The 23592-nt window shown below is 41.1% G+C and overlaps 1 protein-coding gene across 4 annotated transcripts; it reads left to right on the top strand.

The window, feature by feature from the left end:
• Nucleotides 1-10: 10 nt before the first annotated feature.
• On the top strand, nt 11-22504 carry LZIC (leucine zipper and CTNNBIP1 domain containing). 4 transcript variants are annotated; one of them, XM_080652685.1, is made up of 8 exons: nt 11-57; nt 7316-7424; nt 8467-8602; nt 11535-11633; nt 12901-12996; nt 13646-13727; nt 14403-14500; nt 22418-22504. In XM_080652685.1, the coding sequence occupies exons 2-7, from the start codon at nt 7324-7326 to the stop codon at nt 14459-14461; spliced, it is 573 nt and encodes a 190-aa protein (XP_080508811.1). In that variant the 5' UTR covers nt 11-57; nt 7316-7323; the 3' UTR covers nt 14462-14500; nt 22418-22504. The 4 variants fall into 4 exon arrangements, with proteins under 4 accessions (XP_080508811.1, XP_080508809.1, XP_080508810.1 ...); XM_080652683.1 differs by lacking the exon at nt 22418-22504 and having other exon boundaries at nt 14403-17847; XM_080652684.1 differs by lacking the exon at nt 22418-22504 and having other exon boundaries at nt 47-422; nt 14403-17311.
• The last annotated feature ends 1088 nt before the right edge of the window (nt 22505-23592 follow it).

Below are 23592 nucleotides of genomic sequence, written 5' to 3'. Positions count from 1 at the left end.
GCGTACGTCAGGCGGAAGTGCTCCCCCAGCGCGCGTCCGCCAGCCCAGGACTACCAGGTAGGCGGGGCTCCTTGCTCTTAACTCTGAGGACCAGGGGCCTGAGACGGAGAGGGAACCCCGAAATCCTGAAGAGGTTGTTCGGGTTCTGGTCGAGGAGGGCCGAAAAGTTTCGGGGTGTTAGGTTCACGGCGACCTCTGGTGGCAACCGGGGCCTAGTCGAGCCCGGCCGCCGCAGGACCCGAGTGCGGGAGCTTCAAGTTCCCCCGCGGAGATAGAATTTGGGCCGTGGCCGGGGCTGCTCCCTGACAGCGTCCTGAAGGTTGAGGTCCAAACGCAGCTCACTTCCAGCCGGGAAACGGGAAAAGGTGTGCTCTCCGCCCTTCCTTTTCTGTGCCTTTCTGGATTTGACAACTTCCCTCAAGGCGAGTCCGCGTGCGGGGTTTTCCTCAGTAACACCCTCACTAGGAAACATCTCAGAAAGGCTGCCCTCCTCCCCCACCCCCCAACCAGGCCCCCTTGATGTCTTCCTAGAAAGAGAGGGGTGTGTTTCAATTGCAGGCTGCTCCAGTGGAAGTTACCTGGACTGCTTTAGGCCAAGATTATATATAGTGAATAAAAACTACTTGTTAATGGTCTTTCTTTCCCCAGCCAGCACCACCCCACGGTGGTTTGTTTGCACGTTGAGCTTTTAGTTCTGATGAACAGTTTCACTTTCCTCAAGCTTATGACACTGAAACTTAAAGAGTTGGAGGTTTATGCCATTTGAGACCTGTCAGCACTGTGTAGAGTTCAGAGTAATAAGAGACAGGTGAGCCGGGTGGGTGTGGCTCAGTGGTTGAGCGAGAACCTATGAACCAGGAGGTCACAGTTCCATTCCAGCTCAGGGCACATGCCTGGGTTCTGTGCAGGAGGCAGCCAACCAACGATTCTCTCTCATCATTGATGTTTCTATCTCTCTCTCCCTTCCTCTCTGAAACAATAAACAAGCTTTTGTTTTTGTTTTTTTTTAAAAAAGAGACGAGTATAAATGAGTAGTTTCCTCTCCAGATTAGTTTTTGAGAACCATTTCTGCCGTTTTGGTAAAAGATGCACCACCTTTATTGAATACTAGATGGTGCCAGTGAGTTAATCTTTCTGGGATAAATCTCAATGGAGCGCGCCAGGTTAAGGTTTTTAAAGTTTCTCCATCTCCCCTGAAATTTATGTAGAATATCTTTGCCTCCCTAAAATATGTTGTGCCTTTATACACTCCATCCAGTTCCTGAATATCGAGGCTAAGCGGAATCAGACTAATTTTCTGCTTTCAGAACTTCTACAGTTGGAGAGGAAGACACAGAAACATGCTATAATGAACTCATATAACTCAAGGAAGAAATAAGTGGTGAATAGAGAATAAGATGTGGAATGCAGCCCTGGCCAGTGTGGCTATGTGGTTATAGCATAGGCTGCGTATGGAAGGGTCACAAGTTCGATTCCGGGTCAAGAGCACATACCTGGGTAGCCGGTTCGCTCCATGCCCTCCAGTGGGGGTGCCTGCGGGAGGCAACCAGTTGATGTGTCGCTCTCTCACATTGATGTTTCTCTCTCTTTCCCCCTCCCTCCCTTCCACTCTCTGCAAAGCAATGGGAAAAATATCCTCCGCTGAGGATTAACAACAACAAAAACCAACAACCAAAAAAAAAAGAAAAGAAAAGAAAAGTGGAATGCTGTAGAAGAAGCAATCTCTTTTCATTATTCATTTGCCAATTATTTATCCAGCGTTGTGCTAGATGCTGGTTTATAAAGAGAAAGCAAAATCGATACTCAAATAACTCACAACCTAGTGGGTGGGGGTAACCAAGGAAGGCATCATGGAATAGGTGGAACTTGAGCTAGGCCCTTAAGACTGAATGCCCTGGGCTTGTCAGGTAGAAAAATTGCAGGCTCCCAAAGAAGGGTGAAAGTTCACAGCATGTTCTGAAATAGCAATAGTCCAGCGTGGTTAGATTATAGGAAATTAATCCTGAAAAGACACTTTCGGTTTTATCTCAGGTTTGCCTTGAATTTTACTGGAAAATACAACAGATTTAAAATAAAATTTAAATATGTATTTCCAGGAGAAATTTTACATGAGGCATAGCTATCATAAATTACACTTCTGGCTATACTCTTTTACATGTTATTAATGATTGTAGATTATTTAAACTAGTTTTAAGAGATATGGCAGGTAGTAAGAGTAGATTTTCACTGATTAAATTCTACTTTGAATATGATGTAAGGAATTCTCTTCATTGACGTTCACATATCAAATCATCTGATAATGATTATGTGTAGGAATTTTAAATGTTTTAATATGTTACCCTAGGATTTAGGTTTCTTTTTTTTTGTGTGTGTTCAGTTCTTTTTTTTTATTTGATAAATCTTTATTGTTCAGATTATTACAGTTGTTCCTCTTTTCCCCCCATAGCTCCACTCCACCCAGTTCCCACCCCACCCCATACTCTTACCACCCCCCCCCCCGACTGTCCTCATCCATAGGTGTATGATTTTTGTCCAGTCTCTTCCCGCACCCCCCACACCCCTTTCCCCCCAAGGATTGTCAGTCTACTCCCTTTCTGTGCCCCTGATTCTATTATATTCGCCAGTTTATTCTGTTCATCAGATTTTTTATTCACTTGATTTTTAGATTCACTTGTTGATAGATAAGTATTTGTTGTTCATAATTTTTATCTTTACCTTATTCTTATTCTTCCTCTTCTTAAAGAATACCTTTCAGCATTTCATATAATACTGGTTTGGCGGTGATGAACTCCTTTAGCTTTTTCTTATCTGTGAAGCTCTTTATCTGACCTTCAATTCTGAATGATAGCTTTGCTGGGTAGAGTAATCTTGGTTGTAGGTTCTTGCTATTCATCACTTTGAATATTTCTTGCCACTTCCTTCTGGCCTGCATAGTTTCTGTTGAGAAATCAGCTTACAATCATATGGGTACTCCCTTGTAGGTAACTGTTTTTCTCTTGCTGCTTTTAATATTCTCTCTTTGTCTTTTGCTCTTGGCATTTTAATTATGAAGTGTCTTGGTGTGGTCCTCTTTGGATTCCTTTTGTTTGGGGTTCTCTGTGCCTCCTGGACTTGTAAGTCTATTTCTTTCACCAGGTGGGGGAAGTTTTCTGTCATTATTTCTTCAAATAGGTTTTCCTTCTGGCACCCCCATAATTCTGATGTTGGTACGCTTGAAGTTGTCCCAGAGGCTCCTTACACTATCTTCATAGTTTTGGATTCTTTTTTCTTTTTGCTTTTCCGGTTGAGTGTTTTTTGCTTCTTTGTATTTCAAATCTTTGACTTGATTCTTGTGATCCTGTAGTCTGCTGTTGGATCTCTGTATATTATTCTTTATTTCAGTCAGTGTATGCTTAATTTCTAGTTGGTCCTTTTTCATATCCTTGAAGGTCTCACCAAATTTATCGGCGGTTTCTAGAAAATTCTTAAAAAACCTTATAACCATGGTTTTGAACTCTATATATCCTCCATTTCTTTTATTTGTGATCTGTTTCTTTGTCTCCGCATTTGGCTGCTTCCCTGAGTTGGTAGAGTGGCTTTGTGTGCTAGGTGTCCTATAGGGCCCAGTGGCTCAGCCTCCCCAGTTACCTGAGGTGGACACTCTTGGTGCACCCCTTTGTGGGCTGTGTGCACAGTCTTGTTGTAGTTAAGCCTTGATTGTTGTTGGTATCACTGGGAGGAATTGACCTCCAGGCCAATCAGCTGTGAGGATCAGCTGTGTCTACGCTGGGAGAACTTCTGTGCTGGAGACACCCTTATGAGACAAGACTTGCTTCAGTGGGGCTTTGGTGCTCACTGAGTCTGCCCCCTGAGTGTGTCCCTTATGGATCTGAGGAGTTGTAATCTGGATGGTCCCACTCTGACCACTGGTTACACTGGCTCTTGGATCTCCATGGAGGTGCTAATTTAGCCTCTGCCCGAGGCCACCCAGCAGGAGCTACGGAGAGATCTGCTTTGTTTGGGTTTTGGAGGTGCCCAGATGAGGCCCAGCTGTGAAGCAATGCAAGCTGCTGTGGGGCCTTGGGCCTTCTTTTGGATGTTCTGGGTCTCTCTGACTCAGCTGCAGTTTGTTAGGTAGGTTTAGATTGCAAAGGACCAGGCCATTCATATGCAAAAGCCTCTGTGCACAGCTTGGATGGGGCGGGGTCTCAGGGTGGAACAAACAGCAATGGCTTCCCGTCAGCCCTGCCCCAAGAGGTACCCGGGTCTCAGTGTCCCTTGGTAATCGCTTCAAGCACCTCTGAGAGAAAGCCACCCTGTAGTTCCGCATGATGCCAGACAGTCCAGTTTCTCCCCATATGAGTCTGGGTCCCCAGAGTCTTGCCCAGAACTGGAGTTCAGAGCAGTCAGGAGCTTGTGTCTCCCTCCCAATTGAAAAAGACAGCCACATCCTCAGTTGCCAGCCCTTTCCGCGCGCACCGCTGTACCTCTGCACTTTACTTCCGCACCTCCTCTGAGACTCAGTGTGCTTTTCTCTTTCCTTCTAGTTGTAGAATTTCCACTCAGCCCGCCTTCCTGTGGTTCTGGATGATATCCGTTTCGTCTTTTAGTTGTAGTTTTGAAGTGGTTGTGCGAGGCAGCAAGTTCAGGTGTTTACCTATGCTACCATCTTGGTTTCTCAGGATTTAGGTTTCGATGAGTGGTTTATATCTAATACTAGGCAATATGTGTTTCCCGAAAGGAATGTAAGTTTAATTTTTTTTTAAATATATTTTATTGATTTTTTACACAGAGGAAGGGAGAGGGATAGAGAGTCAGGAACATCGATGAGAGAGAAACATCGATCAGCTGCCTCCTGCACACTCCCCACTGGGGATGTGCCCGCAACCAAGTCACATGCCCTTGCCCGGAATCGAACCCGGGACCCCTCAGTCCGCAGGCCGACGCTCCATCCACTGAGCCAAACCGGTTTTGGCGTAAGTTTAATTTTTATAAACAGAAAAACTTAAATGCTATAACTGTTAGATACATACAATATCAACTCCAAAATCAGTAGCTCTTTTCTACACCGGCAGTAATCAGAAATTATAATAATGAAGACCCCATTTCCAGTATTAACAAAAAATACAAAATATCTAAGAATAGCCAATGTTCAAGGCCTTTGCGAAAAAAGTATTTTCTTTTTAAAAATTATAAAAGAAAGCCTAAATAAAATAGAGAGATATTGCTTGACAGGAAGATTCAAGTTTCCAGGATACGAGTTTTCTCCACATTAGTGTCTAATTTAAATGTAAGCCCTGTCAAAATGCCAATTGAATTTATTTATTCATTGTTTATCCTCACCCGAGGATATTTTTCCATTGATTTTTACAGAGATTGGAGGGGGAGAGACAGAAAGAGAGAAACATCAATGTGAGAGAGACACATTGATTGGTTGCCTCCCGCATGGGGATTGAGCCTGCAACCGAGGTGTGTGCCCTTGGCTGAAATCGAACCTGGGACCTTTCAGTCTGCAAGATGACACTCTATCCACTGAGCCAAGCCAGTTAGGGCTCAATTTAATTTTTAAGCAAACTTGAAAGACTGATTTTAAATTCATCTAAATTTCTTCTGGAAATACATATCAAAAGAGGAAATGCACACAAATAACCAAGAGTTATTGGGGGGAAGAAACACACAATAATAAAAGCAACTTCTTATCAGTTATCATTATACTTCAGCTCTAAAGCTATAAAAATTAAAATAGCAAGGCAATGCCTTAGGACCAGAATATTACCAATGAAACAAACTATAGAGCTACTATTGAGTACATTAAAGGTGGCATAAATGAATACTGACTAGTAAACAATATTTGGGCAATTGACTATCCATTTGAAAGAAAATAAAAGACCCTTAACTTCACAGCATTAACAAAAAATATAGGTGGCTTAAAGAGCTAAATGTTAAAAATACATATATAAAAGTTTTAGAATAGAAAATATATATTTTTAAATCTTGAGATAGTTAGGGCCTGCTTTCATGGGGCACAGGCTAAGAAGACTTAAGGAGAAGATAGATTTGACCATTAAAAGTAATTATTGTGATAAAAACATCATAAGTAGAATTTAAAGTCAGAAGACAAGAGGAGATAATTGCAACATAAATACTAAGTCTTTGTATCCATCTTATATAAATCAGTAAGGGAAATACAATCCAGTAGAAAAATGAGCACATTTTCAAAGAAGAAATTCATATCAAAAGTTGTTCATGCCCACATGATATTAGGTAAATACACATATGACCAGCAAGATAATACTAGGAGTATTCTTTTTTTAAAATATATTTTTACTGATTTCAGAAAGGAAGAGAGAGAGAGAAACATCAATGATGAGAGAATCATTGACCGGCTGCCTCCAGCACACCCCTACTAGGAATCGAGCCTGCAACCTGGGCATGTGCCCTTGACCAGAATTGAACCTGGGACCCCTCAGTTTGCAGTCCGATGCTCCATCCACTGAGCCAAACCAGCTAGGGCAGGGGTGGGCAAACTTTTTGACTCGAGGGCCACAATGGGTTCTTAAACTGGACCGGAGGGCCGGAACAAAAGCATGGATGGAGTGTTTGTGTGAACTAATATAAATTCAAAGTAAAGGAGGGGAGGGGAGAGCAAGAGAACCGGATAGAACAGCCGGATCCGGCCTGCAGGCCGTAGTTTGCCCACGGCTGAGCTAGGGCCTAGGAGTGTTCTAAGTCCTGGAACATACTAAGAATGAAAAAGAATATTATAATGAATCTGTGTTCACACCTGATTTATTTCTTTATAAATCTGTATTTTCGTCTATCAAATCTGTTTAAGGTAAGATAGACCCACTAGTGAAGACTTCTAATTAATTCATCAAGTCAGTTAGGAAGATTGCCAGGCCCTGGCCAGTGTGGCTCAGTCGGTTGGGCACAATCCCTTGCACCAAAGGGTTGCCAGTTCAATTCCCTGTCAGGGATCAGGGCACATGCTCTGCTTGCTGGCTCCATCCCTGGTAGGGAGCATGCAGGAGGCCACTGATCGATGGTTCACTTTTGCATCAATGTTTCTGTCTCTCCCCCTCTTTTCCGCTCTCTCTAAAAAAATTAATTTAAAAAAATATTTAAAATACTTAGAAAAAAAAGAAAGAAAACTGCCAGGCATTTTTGTGGGGTGAGTTTAAACTTTTATATATAAATTGATATTTTCTTTGCACAACTATCTTTTCCACACCTATAGCTCAGAAAAAGAGTATAGCCTATTTAAAATTTTCCTGGTATGTTGCATCATTTTAGATAACCAACTATATACTGTATGTGGGTTTATTGTTCTATTTAGAGATTAAAATGGCTTCCAGAGGAAAGACAGAGACAAGCAAATTAAAGCAGAATTTAGAAGAACAGTTGGATAGACTAATGCAGCAATTACAAGATCTGGAGGAATGCAGGTAAGAGTATAATTTGTTTGCTGTTATGCTGTAAAAATGGCTTTTTTCTGCAGCACGATTACAAACTCCATGAGTTCAGGCCCATGTGTGATTTTTACTTCTGTAGTGTTCTTCACAGTGCTTTGTCCGGTGGAGAAATTCAGTCAATATTTCTGAACCTGGGACCCCTTTGGGTCATAAAGGCTGGGATGTGAAAGTCTTTCATTTAATTACAAAGCAAGTGTGGACTTGGGCAAGATACTTGTTTCCATTTCCATATATGTGAAATGGAAATAGTAACACCTACCTTGTCTTCAGTATTTAAAATAACCCTGAGAGGGTGCTAAAATAATAAAATAGCCCTGCTTGGTAGGTTCTGCTTGAACTTCTGGTGTATTTTTAGCCTTGACTACTTAAAAGACCAAGACTCTTCAGCCATGGTAAATATTACAAATGAAGGAGCCAACAAAATGCTTGGATGGCGTAGGTGCTCCATAAATAGTAACTGTTGTTCTTTGTAGTAAATGTTTAATAAATGCTTTGTTTGACGGATGCATAAAAACAGCCTCTTACTCAAATGGCAAGTACTGCATTCCTGTTGTATTTCAAGGTGCACAAAACTTTACCTACCATTAATGATAATAACAGCTAGTGCCTATTACATGCCAAGCACTTTCCATATTTCATTTAATGCTCCTAGCAACCCTATAAGGAGGGCACTATTATTATCTTCAGCTTAGAGATACAGAAAGTGAGGCTTCGCTGTTAACTATCTTGCCCAAGTTTATACCATTGATTTATAGACAGCTTAAAAGGAAGTTATGTGGTTTAAGTGTGCCTCATTTTGATAAAAGAAAAATGTTTAGTTAAAGTAACCACATTGCAGCAAAATGCCCACATTTTTAATATCTGAATACACCCAACATTAGTATTTTGATATTTCCTTTTAGCCTTTTTCCCCAAGATTTTTTTTTTATAATATATGTATCTGAAGTACAAATACTAACATTGCTGTTTTCACTTGGAACCCTGTGTTTTATATATTATATTCACTGTACTTCAGAGAGGAACTTGATGCAGATGAATATGAAGAAACCAAAAAGGAAACACTGGAGCAACTAAGTGAATTTAATGATTCACTGAAAAAAATTATGTCTGGAAATATGACTTTGGTAGATGAACTAAGTGGAATGCAACTGGTAAGCATAATTACTTACCTAGATGACACAGGTCATTTTTTTCTTTTTCTTTTTTTTTTGGTATATTTAAGATAGAAAATTTATCCTTTTTTTAGGTTTATTTATTTATTTATTTTTAAATAAATCTTTATTCAGATTATTACAATTATTTCTCCTTTTTCCCCCCATAGCTCCCCTCCACCCAGTTTCCACCCCACCTTCTGCCCTTACCTCCCCCCCACTGTCCTCATCCATGGGTGTATGATTTTTGTCCAGTCACTTCATGAACCCCCCATACCCCATTCCCCCTGAGAATTATCAGTCCACTCCCTTTCTATGCCCCTGATTCTATTATATTCACCAGATTATTCTGTTCCTCAGGTTTTTAATTCACTTGATTTTTAGGTTCACTTGTTGATAGATATGTATTTGTTGTTCATAATTTTTATCTTTACTTTTTTCTTCTTCCTCTTCTTTAAGAATACCTTTCAGCATTTCATATAATACTGGTTTGGTGGTGATGAACTCCTTTAGCTTTTTCTTATCTGTGAAGCTCTTTATCTTCCCTTCAATTCTGAATGATAGCTTTGCTGGGTAGAGTAATCTTGGTTGTAGGTTCTTGCTATTCATCACATTGAAAATTTCTTGCCACTCCCGTCTGGCCTGCATAGTTTCTGTTGAGAAATCAGCTGACAGTAGTATGGGTGCTCCCTTGTAGGTAACTAACTGTTTTTCTCTTGCTGCTTTTAAAATTCTCTCTTTGTCTTTTGCTCTTGGCATTTTAATTATGATGTGTCTTGGTGTGGTCCTCTTTGGATTCCTTTTGTTTGGGGTTCTGTGCGCTTCCTGGACTTGTAAGTCTATTTCTTTCACCAGGTGGGGGAAGTTTTCTGTCATTATTTCTTCAAATAGGTTTTCAGTATCTTGCTCTCTCTCTTCTTCTGGCACCTCCATAATTCTGATGTTGGTACGCTTGAAGTTGTCCCAGAGTCTTCTTACACTATCTTCAACTTTTTGGATTTTTTTTTTTTTTTTGCTTTTTGCTTTTTCGGTTGAGTGTTTTTTGCTTCTTTGTATTTCAATTCTTTGACTTGATTTTTGTGTTCCTCTTGTCTGTTTTTGGGTCTCTGTATAATATTTTTTATTTCAGTCAGTGTATGTTTAATTTCTAGTTGGTCCTTTTTCATATCTTCGAGGGTCTCGTTATATTTATCGGCCTTTTCTAGGATATTCTTAAAAAGCCTTATAACCGTGCTTTTGAATTCTATATTCATTTGTTTTCCTCCATTTCTTTCGTTTGTGATCTGATTCTTTGATGCCACATTTTCACTGCTTCCCTGAGTTGGTAAGGTAGATTTGTGTGCTAGGTTTCCAATATGGCCCAGTGGGTCTGCCTCCCCAGTTAACCTGAGGTGGACACTCTTGGTGCACCCCTTTGTGGACTGTGTGTACAGCCTTGTTGTAATTAAGTCTTGATTGTTGTTGGTATCACTGGGAAGAATTGACCTCCAGGCCAGTTGGCTGTAAGGATCAGCTGTGTCTATGCTGGGAGAAGTTCGGTGCTGGAGACAGCCTTATAGGATTAGACTTGCCAAATTGCAATAGCCTCTGTGCTCAGCTTGGATGGGTGGAGTCTCAGTCTTGGCTTCCCATCAGCCTTACCCTTGCGCGCACATGCGCGCCTTCAGACCTCTGCCTTCCCGGCTCCCGAGTCTCCGCCCGAGAGTCCAGACTCCCCCCACAAGAGCGTGGGTCCCCAGGGGCTCGCCTGGAACCGGGGTTCAGTGCAGTCAGAACTGAGGCCCAGTGCAGTCAGGAGCCTCCGACTCCCTTCCACTAGGGAAAGGCTGTGGCAACCTCCGCAGCCTTTGTGCGCACTGGCACGCGCGCGCTTTCAGTCCTCCGCCTTCCCCGGCTCCCGAGTCTCCGCCTGAGAGTCCAGACTCCCCCCGTAAGAGCGTGGGTCCCCAGGGGCTCGCCCGGAACTGGGGTTCAGTGCAGTCAGAACTGGGGTTCAGTGCGGTCGGGGGCTTCCTTCCCCCTTCCGCCAGAGAAAGTCAGCCAGACTCTCAGCCGCCCTTCCTCTCTGCGTGCACAAAGACCCGTTGCCGTACCTCCAATTCTCTGTGAGCTTTTCTCTTTCCTTCTAGTTGTAGAATTTTCACTCAGCCAGCTGTCCTGTGGTTCTGGATGGTGTCCGTTCTGTCTTTTAGTTGTAGTTTTGAAATTGTTGTGTGAGGCAGCAGTTTAGGTGTTTACCTATGCCGCCATCTTGGTTTCTCCCTTTTTTTTTTTTTTTTTTTTTTTTTAGTTTTAACTTCTAGGTGAGTATCCACTTGTGGATAAAACAGCATATGCTTCCAGATCTTTATTTAGTTACTAGAGGCCCAGTGCATAGATTCGTGCACCAGTGGGGTCCCTCGGCCCGGCCTGTGGGGATAGGGCCAAAACCAGCAGTCTGACATCCCCCAAGGGGTCTCAGATTGCAAGAGGGCACAGGCCAGGCCAAGGGACCCCACCAGTGCATAATTGGGGCCGGGGAGAGACGCGGGAGGTTGGCCAGCCTGGGAGGGACTGCGGGAGGGCCCCAGGGTGTATCTGGCCCATCTTCCTCAGTTGTCTCCCCCAGTCCTAATCGGCCAGACTTCAGCAGCAAGCTAACCTACCAGTCGGAGCGTTTGCCGACTGGAGCAGTTGAGCGACCTTAGCATATCATTAGTGTATTATGCTTTGATTGGTTGAATGGATGACCGGACACTTAGCATACTAGTATTAGGGTTTTATTATATAGGATATACTTGACTCCAGTGACATGCACAGAAATAGCAAATAGAAACTAAAATTGTAACAGTATTTGATCAATAAAGGCCTATTAATAATTGGAGACCCATCAATCAATTGCAACATCTGATTCATTGGAATATTTTGGTTAGTTTTCACCTTGTATTTCTAGGCTATCCAAGCAGCTATCAGCCAGGCCTTTAAAACCCCAGAGGTCATCAGATTGTTTGCAAAGAAACAACCAGGTCAGCTTCGGACAAGGTTAGCGGAGGTAAAGTTTCTTTAAATTGATCCAATTGCTATGTGTATTTTTTTTTTCTTAGCCCAACAATTTGCTCATGTTATTCTGAAGTTTAAAAATGGGTCAGTTGAGAATGTACAACACCAAGAGTGAACCCTGATGTAAACTGTTTCAGTGTAGGTTCATCAATTGAAACAGGTGACCCATTCTGGTGGGAGATGTTTGTAATGGAGAGGCTGTTCATGAGTGGGGGCAAGAGGTATACGGGAAATCTCAGTTCCTTTCACTCAATTTACTGTGAACCTAAAGCTGCTCTAAAAAAGTCCACTTTTTTAAAAAAAATTGGTCAAAATTAGTCCTTTGAGCAGTTATTGTTGATTTTGAATATAGAAGGTTAAACAGCAAGTGGCAGTTTAAATTGCTACTGGCCACTTCTACTTGAACTCTACCGGTGAGGTTTTACTTCTGAAGCTCTGAGTTGAAATCCCATCTAGAATTCATTAGCATTGTTTTCTGTGTGTGTGGCCTTTCTCACCTAAGAATTTCAAATGTCTTTATAAACCTGATGCTTGAAGAAGTCTGTTTATAAACTTGAATGTAATTAAGGCATTAATGGTTATTCGCAAGCACTGGTAATTCACTAGGATAGTGGTTAAGAGTATGGACTTAGGTCAGACTGGCGTGGATTTGTATTCCTGCTCCATATAGAGATATGTGATCTTGGAGAAGTTATTTTGTTCAAACTCTTGTGCCTCAATTTCCCCACCTGTAAAAAAAGGTGATAATAATAGTTTCTCCCTCTTATGATTGTTATGAGGATTAAATGAAATAATATAGGTAGAGCACATATTATGTGTAATATGTAATATATACAAAGCACATAGAATAGTACCAATGTATAGTATATACTATCACTGTTTCTGGTGGTAAAGGCAATATTTAACCCAAGTTCCAGGAGACCTGATACCAATGACCTCATTCAAGCCTATAAACCACACTTCAGTTTAATGAGTTCTTAGAGGATGGATCCTCTCTAAAGGAAGCTATTGCTTTACTAATTCCTAATCCCTAAACTCTACTACTAAACTGTAACTAAGACTGGTTATGATTAGCATTAAGATTTATTAGAACTGTGTAATAGCATTTTTATCATGTTTGTCTTGAATTGTTTCTATAACTCCTTATAATATTAATTAGCTAGCGGATATTTTTTAAAGAAGTAGACCTGAAAAGCTGTATTTTATGCATAGAATGTTTTTAACTTAAACACCATATGCTTTGTGTTCATCCATTGTAGATGGATAGAGATCTCATGGTTGGAAAGCTGGAAAGAGACTTGTACACTCAACAGAAAGTAGAGATACTAACAGCTCTCAGGAAACTTGGAGAGAAGGTACCTGTGTTTAATTTTTTTTTTTAATATATTTTATTGATATTTCACAGAGAGGAAGGGAGAGGGATAGAGAGCTAGAAACATCGATGAGAGAGAAACATCGATCAGCTGCCTCCTGCACACCTCCCACTGAGGATGTGCCCGCAACCAAGGTACATGCCCTTGACCGGAATCGAACCCGGGTCCTTTCAGTCCGCAGGCCGACGCTCTATCCACTGAGCCAAACCGGTTTCGGCCTGTGTTTAATTTAATACAAGATAGCATTAGCCATAAAGAAAAAGTGTAGAGTATTTGGTACAGAACTTCTGTTTTTAAAAAAATATATTTCACTGATTTTTCACAGAGAGGAAGGGAGAGGGTAGAGAGTCAGAAACATCGATGAGAGAGAAACATCGATCAGCTGCCTCCTGCACACCTCCCACTGGAGATGTGCCCGCAACCAAGGCACATGCCCTTGACCGGAATCGAACCCGGGACCCCTCAATCCGCAGGCCGACGCTCTATCCACTGAGCCAAACCGGTCAGGGCTGGTACAGAACTTCTTGATCTGTGATCTAGTTGATGGTCCTGAGGCATTCTTAGCAGTGGTTCCTAGAACTGCTTGTTAAGATTTGAACCCACTCCACTGGACTTGTTCTGTTTTGTCTAGCTGACTGCAGATGATGAGGCCTTCTTGTCAGCAAATGCAGGTGCTATTCTCAGCCAGTTCGAGAAAGTCTCTACAGACCTTGGTGAGTATCTCGTATTTCTGAAAGTTGGACATGAATTACTGTCCGATGGACAGATAGCGTAGGTGAGATAATATGATGGCTTTCTCAGATTGAGTTTAGAGGTAAAACCAGAATTGTGTTCTTTATAAATCCCTTTTATTGAGTATATTTCCCAATACTTTATAATTAAATAATTAATATAGCCTAATGCTTTAAGAATATTTGTCATCTAAATGTAAATATAAAAGTAAACTAAATTTTTACCATTTGTAACCAATAATAGACCCTTGGAGCTGATTGTGTGGAGGGGAAGGAAATTGGGATGGCAAGGGGAAAGTTTAGGGCAGTGGTCGGCAAACTCATTAGTCAACAGAGCCAAATATCAACAGTACAACGATTGAAATTTCTTTTGAGAGCCAAATTGTTTAAACTTAAACTTCTTCTAACGCCACTTCTTCAAAATAGACTCGCCCAGGCCGTGGTATTTTGTGGAAGAGCCACACACAAGGGCCAAAGAGCCGCATGTGGCTCGTGAGCCGCAGTTTGCCGACCACGAGCTTAGGGGAATGCACTGATAATGGAAGCTAATTTTATTTCTGTTTCAATATGTATGTGATAAGTTTTTGCCTCTTTACCTGGAACTGTAAATGCATTTGAAATGACCTTTTCATTTTCATTTATGTGTCTCTCTCTTAGGCTCTGGAGACAAAGTTCTTGCTTTGGCAAGTTTTGAGGTTGAAAAAACAAAAAAATGACGTGGTGTGGAAGCTTGGGACAGTGATCACATTCTTGTTGTAAATGGCATTTTTCTTCTGGGGATTTTGAGTCATTGCAAAGAAATCAAGAGATTCTTCAAGTGCATTCATAAGCTAAGAAAAGGCGACAGAAACATACCTGTGGCTTCTGTTTATGCCCTTCACCATTGTGCTTTCTGTAGGGCAGTCTGCTTGAGTGAACCTGGACTTGGTGGGATGGAGGGATCGCTAGACCTATTCATTATGATTTGTCTGTTTAAAGAGAATATAAAAAATAGTTTCTGTTTTTTTAAGGCTCTTTGTTTTTAGGTGCTGATAGTACATGAAAAGATATGAACTCGTGATTCTTTCCTGCTCAGAATTTATCCCCCCTTGTGTTGGAATGAATAGTGTAGCAACAACATTACTAGACCTCATAAGTGTTCATAGGATTTTAGAGTCCTAAGTGATCTTAGGAGTCATTTTCATTTAATAAACAAGGAAACGGAGGCTCAGAAAGAAAGTGACTTGCTTAAAGTCACATCAGAGAGTTGGGGATAAAACTTGGGGGTCCAAACTCCCCATTTTGTGTCCATTGAATTTTATTTTTTTCCAACCTGTGCTGTTCTTTGAAAGTAATTAACATGTATTTGTACAAGTCCATGTTTATAAAAATTCGATGTCCTAACAAAAAGTTGTCGCTAAGGGACCATTCCCCAGCCTGTAAGCTCTCCTGATGAATAGGGTCTATTGTTTCTCTGCGTTTTGAGCTTGGAACAATGGCAGCCCTGTGGAGAGGCTTCTGGAGTAACTTAACCTCCTGTGTTGTTTCACCAGGGGAGTAATTGGAAGTGGCAGCTAGAGGCCCTCCCTGTGTGTGACCTCTTTGCTGAAACCCGTTGGGTGGTGACTGCAAATGACTGTTTACTAGTCAGTTTTTGGAGAAACACAAAATAAGTTCTGAGGAAAAGCAGGTTTCTCTCCTGAGTGTTTACATCGCTGTATTTAGATTTCCCCACTTGCATGTATGTTGTTTCCCGGGCTCTGGCTATTTTATAGCCTTTCATATGTTTCTCAATGCTCTTTTTCTTTGCACTTTATACAAATTAAAAAAGCTGTAAAGCTTCATATAAACTGTAAACTCAACTAGGTGCTCTGTCAACTAGACAAACTAGGGGAACTCAGATACATGAATGCCTTATTTGGAGCTTTTAATGGGTAATTTTTCATATATTGGCTTATGATGGCCAAAAAGTCATTGAAATTGTGACAAACCAAGAAAAAGCAAATTACCTGCTCTTCATCTAGGGCTTTATGGCCAATCATCATTATTTCATTCTGTATTTTTGTTTTAACCAAGGTGAAATTCACATAACATAAAATTCATTCACCATTTTAAAGTGTACAGTTCAGTGGCATTTAGTCCATTCATGGTATTATACAATCACCACCACTATTTAGTTCCAAAACATTTTCATTAGACACTCCCCGTCCCCTCCTAGCCCTGCAGCCACCACTAATTTACTTTTTATCTCTATGGATTTACCTAAGCTGGATATTTCATATAGATACATTCGTACAGCATGTGACCTTTTGTGTCTGGCTTCTTTCAGTTAGTGTAGTATTTTTTAAAAAATATATTTTATTGATTTTTTATAGAGAGGAAGGGAGAGGTTTAGAGAGTTAGAAACATCGATGAGATGAGAGAGAAACATCGATCAGCTGCCTCCTGCACACTCCCCACTAGGGATGTGCCCGCAACCAAGGTACATGCCCCTGACCGGAATCGAACCTGGGACCCTTCAGTCCGCAGGCCGACGCTCTATCCACTGAGCCAAACCGGCAGGGCTAGTGTAATATTTTTGAGGTTAATCCACATCAGTATGTCATTCCTTTTAACAGGGAAAGCATTCCTTTGCATGGGTGCCATATTGTGTTTTTCCATTTATCTCTTTTTTTTTTTTAAATATATATTTTATTGATTTTTTAGAGAGGAATGAAGAGGGATAGAGAGTTAGAAACATTTATGAGAGAGAAACATTGATCAGCTGCCTCCTGCACACTGCCCACTGGGGATGTGCGCGCAACCAAGGCACATGCCCTTGACTGGAATCGAACCTGGGACCTTTCAGTCTGCAGGCCGACGCTCCATCCACTGAGCCAAACCAGTCAGGGCTTTCCATTTATCTCTTGATGAACATTTTCCCCCACTTATTGGCTATTGTGCTATTAACATTTGTGTGTCAGTACTTGTTTCAGTACCTGTTTTCAGTTCTTTTGGATATAGTACCTAGGAATGGCATTGCTGTGTTATTGTTTTAAGCCTTAGCAAGCTTTCCCCTTCCCCTCCAGGAGTAGGAGGAGGAAAATTAGCAATATTTTGTATTTAAAAGGGGCCTAGATGAATCAGGGGTCCTTAATTTTGGTTTCCCATAAACTTTCTATAAGACCAACATCCGTGAAATATTTTGTCATTAACCACATTAATATATTCATTTTGTAAGTAATAACTAGTACTCAATTTAAAATTTATCTTCCTTTAAAAGAGGTCAAGTTTGCAGTGCCTAGCAAGACACTGCCAATCCTGGCCATGTGATCTTTGATAGGTTACTACAGCTTTTTGAGCCTCTTTTTCCTCTTCTGTTCAGTGGGGATAATAGGACCTACCACACAGGATTCCTGTGCGTTCCCCTCTCTTCCTTAGCACAGAAAGAAATTTTGCATTGGCGTTAATCCACCACTTAACAGTTCTTTCAAGGGCATATGATACATTTTGTTTCACAAATTTGATATTTAATTCAGAATAATAATTTGAAAAATAAATAATTTGAGAATTCTATACAGCTGGAGTTATTAAATGACTTGCAAACTATGTTTCCTGTTCATATTTTGCTATATTTAATCTTCTAGTGTTTTAGACCTCCTGGGAGGTCTCAGACTGCAATAACTAAAGCTGAGGCAGCTAACTTTGTTACATCCTTGGGTCAAGCTAATATTTTCATGAACAGAATTCTTGTTTTTTTCAAAGAACTGGAGGAAGCAAAGTAAATTCCAATGAGCAAGTGTCCAACTGGGCTGTTTAATGAAATCTAGTAATTTAAAACAATTCCTATGTTTCAGTGTTTTGTTTTATCCTGTGAGTGGTAGGATAAGTATTCTAGGTGGGTGGTAGAGGCAGAAACGAAGAAATAGAATGAGTTGTTCTCAGGAAGGAGTTGGAGTTGGGACAGATGGATTATTAACTTTGATTGTTAAGTCTTTTATTGAAGACACTCTGCCAAAAAATGGTCATCTTAGGCAAAAGAAAAGATTGCAAATATACCATTGCTGTGATATTTTATTACAGTGGATGATGGAGTGTTTGAAATTATTACAGAAAAAAATAAACCCAGCCCATTTTGCCTAGAGCTTTTCAACCACTTTTCTGTCTTTTTTTTTCTTTCTTATTCTATTCATTATTAGGACCAAAGAATTATCTTCTTAGCCTCTGAAAATGTTTTCCAGCATTAATATGTAAATTAAAACTGCCAGCATTCCCACAGACCCCTGAACAAGTTGTAATTGCTCCCAGTCTGTCTGGCCTGGAGTTAAAAGGTTTAGAAACTGGGTTAACTAGCATTTAATATCTTCATTAAGTCACAAAAACACAGGTTAAAAATATGGCTGTCTAGATATTCCCCTAGAATATGGCCTTTTGACCTCCTGACTTCCTTTTTGAAACCCTCTCTCCCTGCTCACACTGATAGCAAAGTGGAAATACTATAATGCTGAAAGGCCTCAGACACAAGGGGTCAGCAGTGTTCCCAAGAGTCCACAATTGGGAGTCCAGGCTGTTGCAAGCAAAGGATTAGGCAAGTTGAGAGGTTTGAAGCTGCCAGTTAGAAGCTTTCTAACGCTTGTTTTCCTCTGAGATGACCACATTTCTTACAGCCTCAGACAGTGGACTACAGTTAAAAATAACTAAACTAGTAAAAAATTATTTTCTGTAAAGGTGGTCAAGGAGAACCACCAATTTTCTTTCGAGTTAGAAAAGAGGAAGATAATGCTAGTAGGGTTCTTTGTAAGGTTATGCATCAGCCACAGATCTCTGCACCTGACTTCTGGCAACTGCAGCTATGACCATGAATTTTTACTCCTTCTCATAAGAACTACTGATTTTTAAAAAATATTTTTATTGATTTCAGAGAGGAAGGGAGAGGGAGAGAGACAGAGAGAAACATCAATGATGAGAGAGAATCATTGATTGGCTGCCTTCTGCACGCCCCCTGCTGGGGACTGAGCCCGCAACCCAGGCATGTGCCCTTGACCGGAATTGAACCTGGGACCCTTTAGTCCGAAGGCCAACGCTCTATCCATGGAGCCAAACCAGCTAGGGCTGATTTTTTTTTTTTATAATCATAATTTCAATACATGGTGTAAGAGCCTAAGTTATCTTAATTGTGTCTCTTTATACTAAAATGTCTTAGCAGGAGGGGTACTTTGCTTTTTGTTACTGTTCAGTCATCATATTACGCGGAGGTGTTCTTTCCTGTAAGAGGAGATTAGTGTTTTTTTGGCTTGTGTTCCTTTAGGCCTGGTGTTACTCCTCCAGTACTCCTAAACCAAGCCAAGTTGAAAACTGAAACAATTATCCCCAATGATAATCAAAGAGATCGGTAATTTAGGCAAAAGCAGATATTGGGCCTGGATTAGATGATAACGATTGCCTTAACCCTGATTTGATTATGACCTTAGAAAATGTGGTGCTTTTACTACTTCTTTAGAAGAAAAGATACCTGCCCTGGCTGAGTAGTTCAGTAGGTTGGAGCATTGTCCTGATGTGCCATGTTTGTGATCCCCAGTAAGGGCACGTATTTTCAAAAAGAAAAAACAGATAACTTTGTTAGCATCTCAAATTTGACATACATCAAGTTTATTCCAGGTCTTGGAAAATTGTACCTTAGATTTGGTTTATAAAGCTCTGAGCATATACTCATTTATTTAAATATTTTGTTTCATGTTTACTCATGAAAGGAACATTTGTACATTTGGAGCAAACAGGTGAACTCTCAGCCCCTTAGCCTCAGCCTTGTGGCCTTTCTTTTCATCCTGCCAAAAGTATGGTGATTCATTCCTCTGCAGGAAAATGGCATGAGCAAATCCCACAGAAAGGAGTATAGATAGATACGTCTAAATCCAGTTTGCATTCTTAGAAAGGAAAGTGAGGGCTCTGTCTTTAACTTGTGAACCGGGAGGAGAAATGAGAGAGGTGAGCATGTGCTCACTCATGTGCATGCCTCTTCTGGAGTCTGACTTTTGCAGTCGCTCCCACAAGGCACTTATGACCTCCCACAGTGCAGCTCTCGCCAGAGTGGGAGGTTGATGGTGCCAGGTTAATTCTGTTCCAATCAAAGCACCGGACAAGGGTGTGCTCTAGGCCCTTTTGGTTTGAAAAACTCAAAATGTGCTTTCCCCTAGTGGGGATTATATCTTGCAATTTATGAGAAGAAATCATGTTTTGGAAAAATCTTAATGACAGTGTGGGAGCAGGGAAAGTTTCTATCTGCTACCTCTTCTGGTTATGTCATTTACTCTTTCCTCAGACATTTACCGAGGGCTGATATATGCAGACACAATACTTCGCTCTTTTTGTCCAATTTTCTAAAATGGATATTGGGTGGAATCCTTTTTTAAAAAATGAGACTCTTCAGTGTTTATATAGATAACAGCTATCCAGCTGCATTGCCGAGAGGTTTATTTTACAATGATAAAATTGTGTTTCACATAGACCTCACAATAAACAAAGTTGTTACTCTTTCATGGTTAGCTGGGTTCTTAGAAACATTATTTCAGCTGTGTATCTATATAGAATAGTATGCTTGGAAATAATCCTGATCTATACAATTGGATCTAAGTGATCTCTTTCAACTATGATTTTATCTCATCTTTTAATCAACCTTGTAAACTATGTCTCATTAAAATATTTGTGTAATTAAGTTGTTTTGGAGAATATTAAATGGAGAAGAAGTTGGAATACTACTGTAGGGGAGGGAAAATATCTTTCCTCTACCCTTTTATGTTCTTGGCTGAGATTCCTGTAACAAAAGACAGATTAACAAGAGAAAATCACACAAAAATCATACTTAAGTTTTATGTGACATGGGAGTCTTCATAAAGAAATGAAGACCCAAGAAACAAAGCTGAGTGTTTTTATGCTAGCTTTTTAAAATAAAATTTTAATCCTCACCCAAAGATATGTTTATTGATTTTTTTAAAGAGAAAGGGGGGGGGGGGAGAGGGAGAAGCATCCATGTGAGAAACATTGATTGGTTACTTCCCATACACACCCTAATCTGGGATCAAACCTGCACCTACACATATGCCTTTACCAGGAATTGAATCTACAACCTTGAATCTACACTCCAACCAACTGAGCCACCCAGCCAGGGCTATGTTAGCTTTGATGAAGAATGGAAAGTCATGGAAAGACCCTAGACTCCCGATTCCAATAATTACAGGCTGTTGTTGTTCCTTGTGATTAAGCCCCTATCCAGGGGTCGGCAAACTCGTTAGTCAACAGAGCGGCAAACAGCGGCTCGCGAGCCGCATGTGGCTCGCGAGCCGCAGATTGCCAAGCACTGTGATAGGGCAAAGGCCAGCTAAATGTAGTAAACAGAGGAAAACTTAGCAACATCTGTTTGTTCAGATCCCCCTCTGTGTCCCTTATCTTCGGGAGGTAAGGTTCTCCTCTCCTCCAGGTATTGGGAAGGCACCGCTCATGAAGGCTTTAGGACCTGTTTCAGGGGAAGGTTGAAAGTCCTTCCTGTCCCTGTCACTTCTCAAATTCCTTCATCTTAAAATGCCAAGATGCCAGCCAAAACCGGTTTGGCTCAGTGGATAGAGCGTCGGCCTGCGGACTGAAGGGTCCCGGATTCGATTCCGGTCAAGGGCATGTACCTTGGTTGCGGGCACATCCCCAGTGGGAGGTGTGCAGGAGGCAGCTGATCGATGTTTCTCTCTCATCGATGTTTCTAGCTCTCTATCCCTCTCCCTTCCTCTCTGTAAAATATCAATAAAATGTATTTTTTTTAAAAAATGCCAAGATGCCAGATTTTGGGGTAGCATGTCCTGAACCTCATCATTCCATTTCTAGTACTAATTCTGCCATTCTTATACTTAATTTTTACCCCACTTTCTCACGTCATCTTCCCACTATTCACATAGACATTTTTGTGAGGAGTGGTGATTAACTATATAAATTACTTTGAAACTACAATATAAGGAACTGTATAAAAACTAAATAGTACCACTTGTATTTGAAATCTTAAACATTTTAAGATTAATAAATAAAATGGAGGCATTGTGTTTGGTTTGACTAAAGGAAGCCTCTGTTCATATTCTAGATATTTGAAGTAATGGGAAATAAAGATCATAATATGAAATTAATGTGGTGGAAAGGCCAACAATTCCGTTACTCCTGTTTTTTCCTTTCTTGGAGGTGAAATAAATTACTTTTTCTGTTATATTTTCTCTGAATGTAAATTGTGCTAAGGAGATCTTATAATAACCCAAGACATCCTAATGAAAGAATGTTTGCGGGCATTGGTGTGTTGTCGTGAACAGCAGAAGTGGAAGGCAAATTAAAACTGGTCTCTCCAGCTTTTGCAGACACTGTAGCCCCTTTGGCGCGCTGCTTCAGTCTCCTACTCTGAAAAGAAATTAAGTGGAAATGGCCTGCTCAGAGTTTTAAAAAATCACAAGTGTCACCTGGGTGCTTTCTTAAGGACTCACTCCTCTTCTCTGTGAGTTGTCTTCTGTTCTTTCCTAAGAGAGCTTTCCTACTTATTGGTGAAATGAGTGTCCCTTTCTTTTCTGTCTGTATTTAGCCACCAATTAGTAAGATGAGCAGAAATGCTGCATGCTGAGCGCTGTGCTAGGGGCGCGGAAGAGGCTGACACTACATGCTGCAAGCTATAAAAGTGCCTTTTTATCTTCCAGGAGAGGTCCTCCACAGATTGCTCTACCCCCTGGAGCCTGGAGCTATTTCAGTCTAACTACTCATTAAAGTCCATCTGAGATATTGCTGAAGCCTTTGGATTCTTTAAGTGAATTGCCTCCACTTGAATTCAGCTAAAAATAGTTCACTTTTACTCCCCACAAGGCTTCTCCTGAGTTACATGAACTCTCCCCTCAGCCTCCCACCCCACCCAAAGTATTGATGTCCACAGCAAGGCTAGCTTCTTATTAAAGACCCAGGACTATTGCTGTGAATGCATGCCTAACTGCAAGAAGGGAAGGAAAGGAAGGACCCAGTGATGTAAATATATTCCTCTCTTTTCCGCGTCCAGCGCGGCTAGAGAGCGGGTCCAGTTCCTGAGTAGAGGAGCTGGGGATTGAGAAATAAAAGAAAGAAAGAGACAAGACACAAAGTGGAAGGGAAAAGCTGGGAACCAGGTGGGACCGCTGTCCTCTTCTGCTGGAGAGACAGTGACCCAGAGCCCATGCAGCGAGTTTATTTTATATCCCCAAATACCAGGAAGTTTCACCAAAAGTCAAGACAAAGGAGATTATCTGCATTCTTGAGTAGGCCCGAGCATTCCTGGTGCTTGACTGGATTTACATATCAAAACCCACTACCCGACACCTGGGCTGAAATGAAGGTCAAGCTGATAACACCCTTGCCTTTCTGGCAAAGCGTGTTCCCAGGGCGTGGCTTTGCCTGTGGCCTTGGGTTCAGCTGACAATTTAAAGAAATGCCCATGTGCCTTCCCTGGCACTCTCTACACCCAGTGAAAGCTGAGCCCAAGAATGTGAGATAAATCAGGACTGCCCCGCTGGTGTGGCCCTGGTTGAGTGTCAGCCCATGAACCAAGAGGTCACTGGTTCAATTCTCGGTCAGGGAACATGTCTGGGTTGCAGGCTTGATCCCCAGTAGAGGGGTGTGTAGGAAGCAGCTGATTAATGATTCTCTCTCATCGATGTTTCTATCTCTCTATCCCTCTCCCTTCTCTCTCTAAAATCAATAAAAATATATTTTAAAAAGAAATCAGGACTTTGGTAAATACACACACAAAACCACAGATTTTCTTTCCCCTCAAGTAATAAATTATTTTTAAAAAGAAAACCCAAATTATATCTAAAAATTGATGAGAGTATATAGTATTGTGCCATAC

The sequence above is a fragment of the Plecotus auritus genome (genome assembly GCF_963455305.1).
Source record: "Plecotus auritus genome assembly, chromosome: 2".
NCBI lineage: Eukaryota > Metazoa > Chordata > Mammalia > Chiroptera > Vespertilionidae > Plecotus > Plecotus auritus.
The sequence above is the reverse complement of the archived record's forward strand: the minus strand, read 5'-3'. Positions and strand labels throughout refer to the sequence as shown.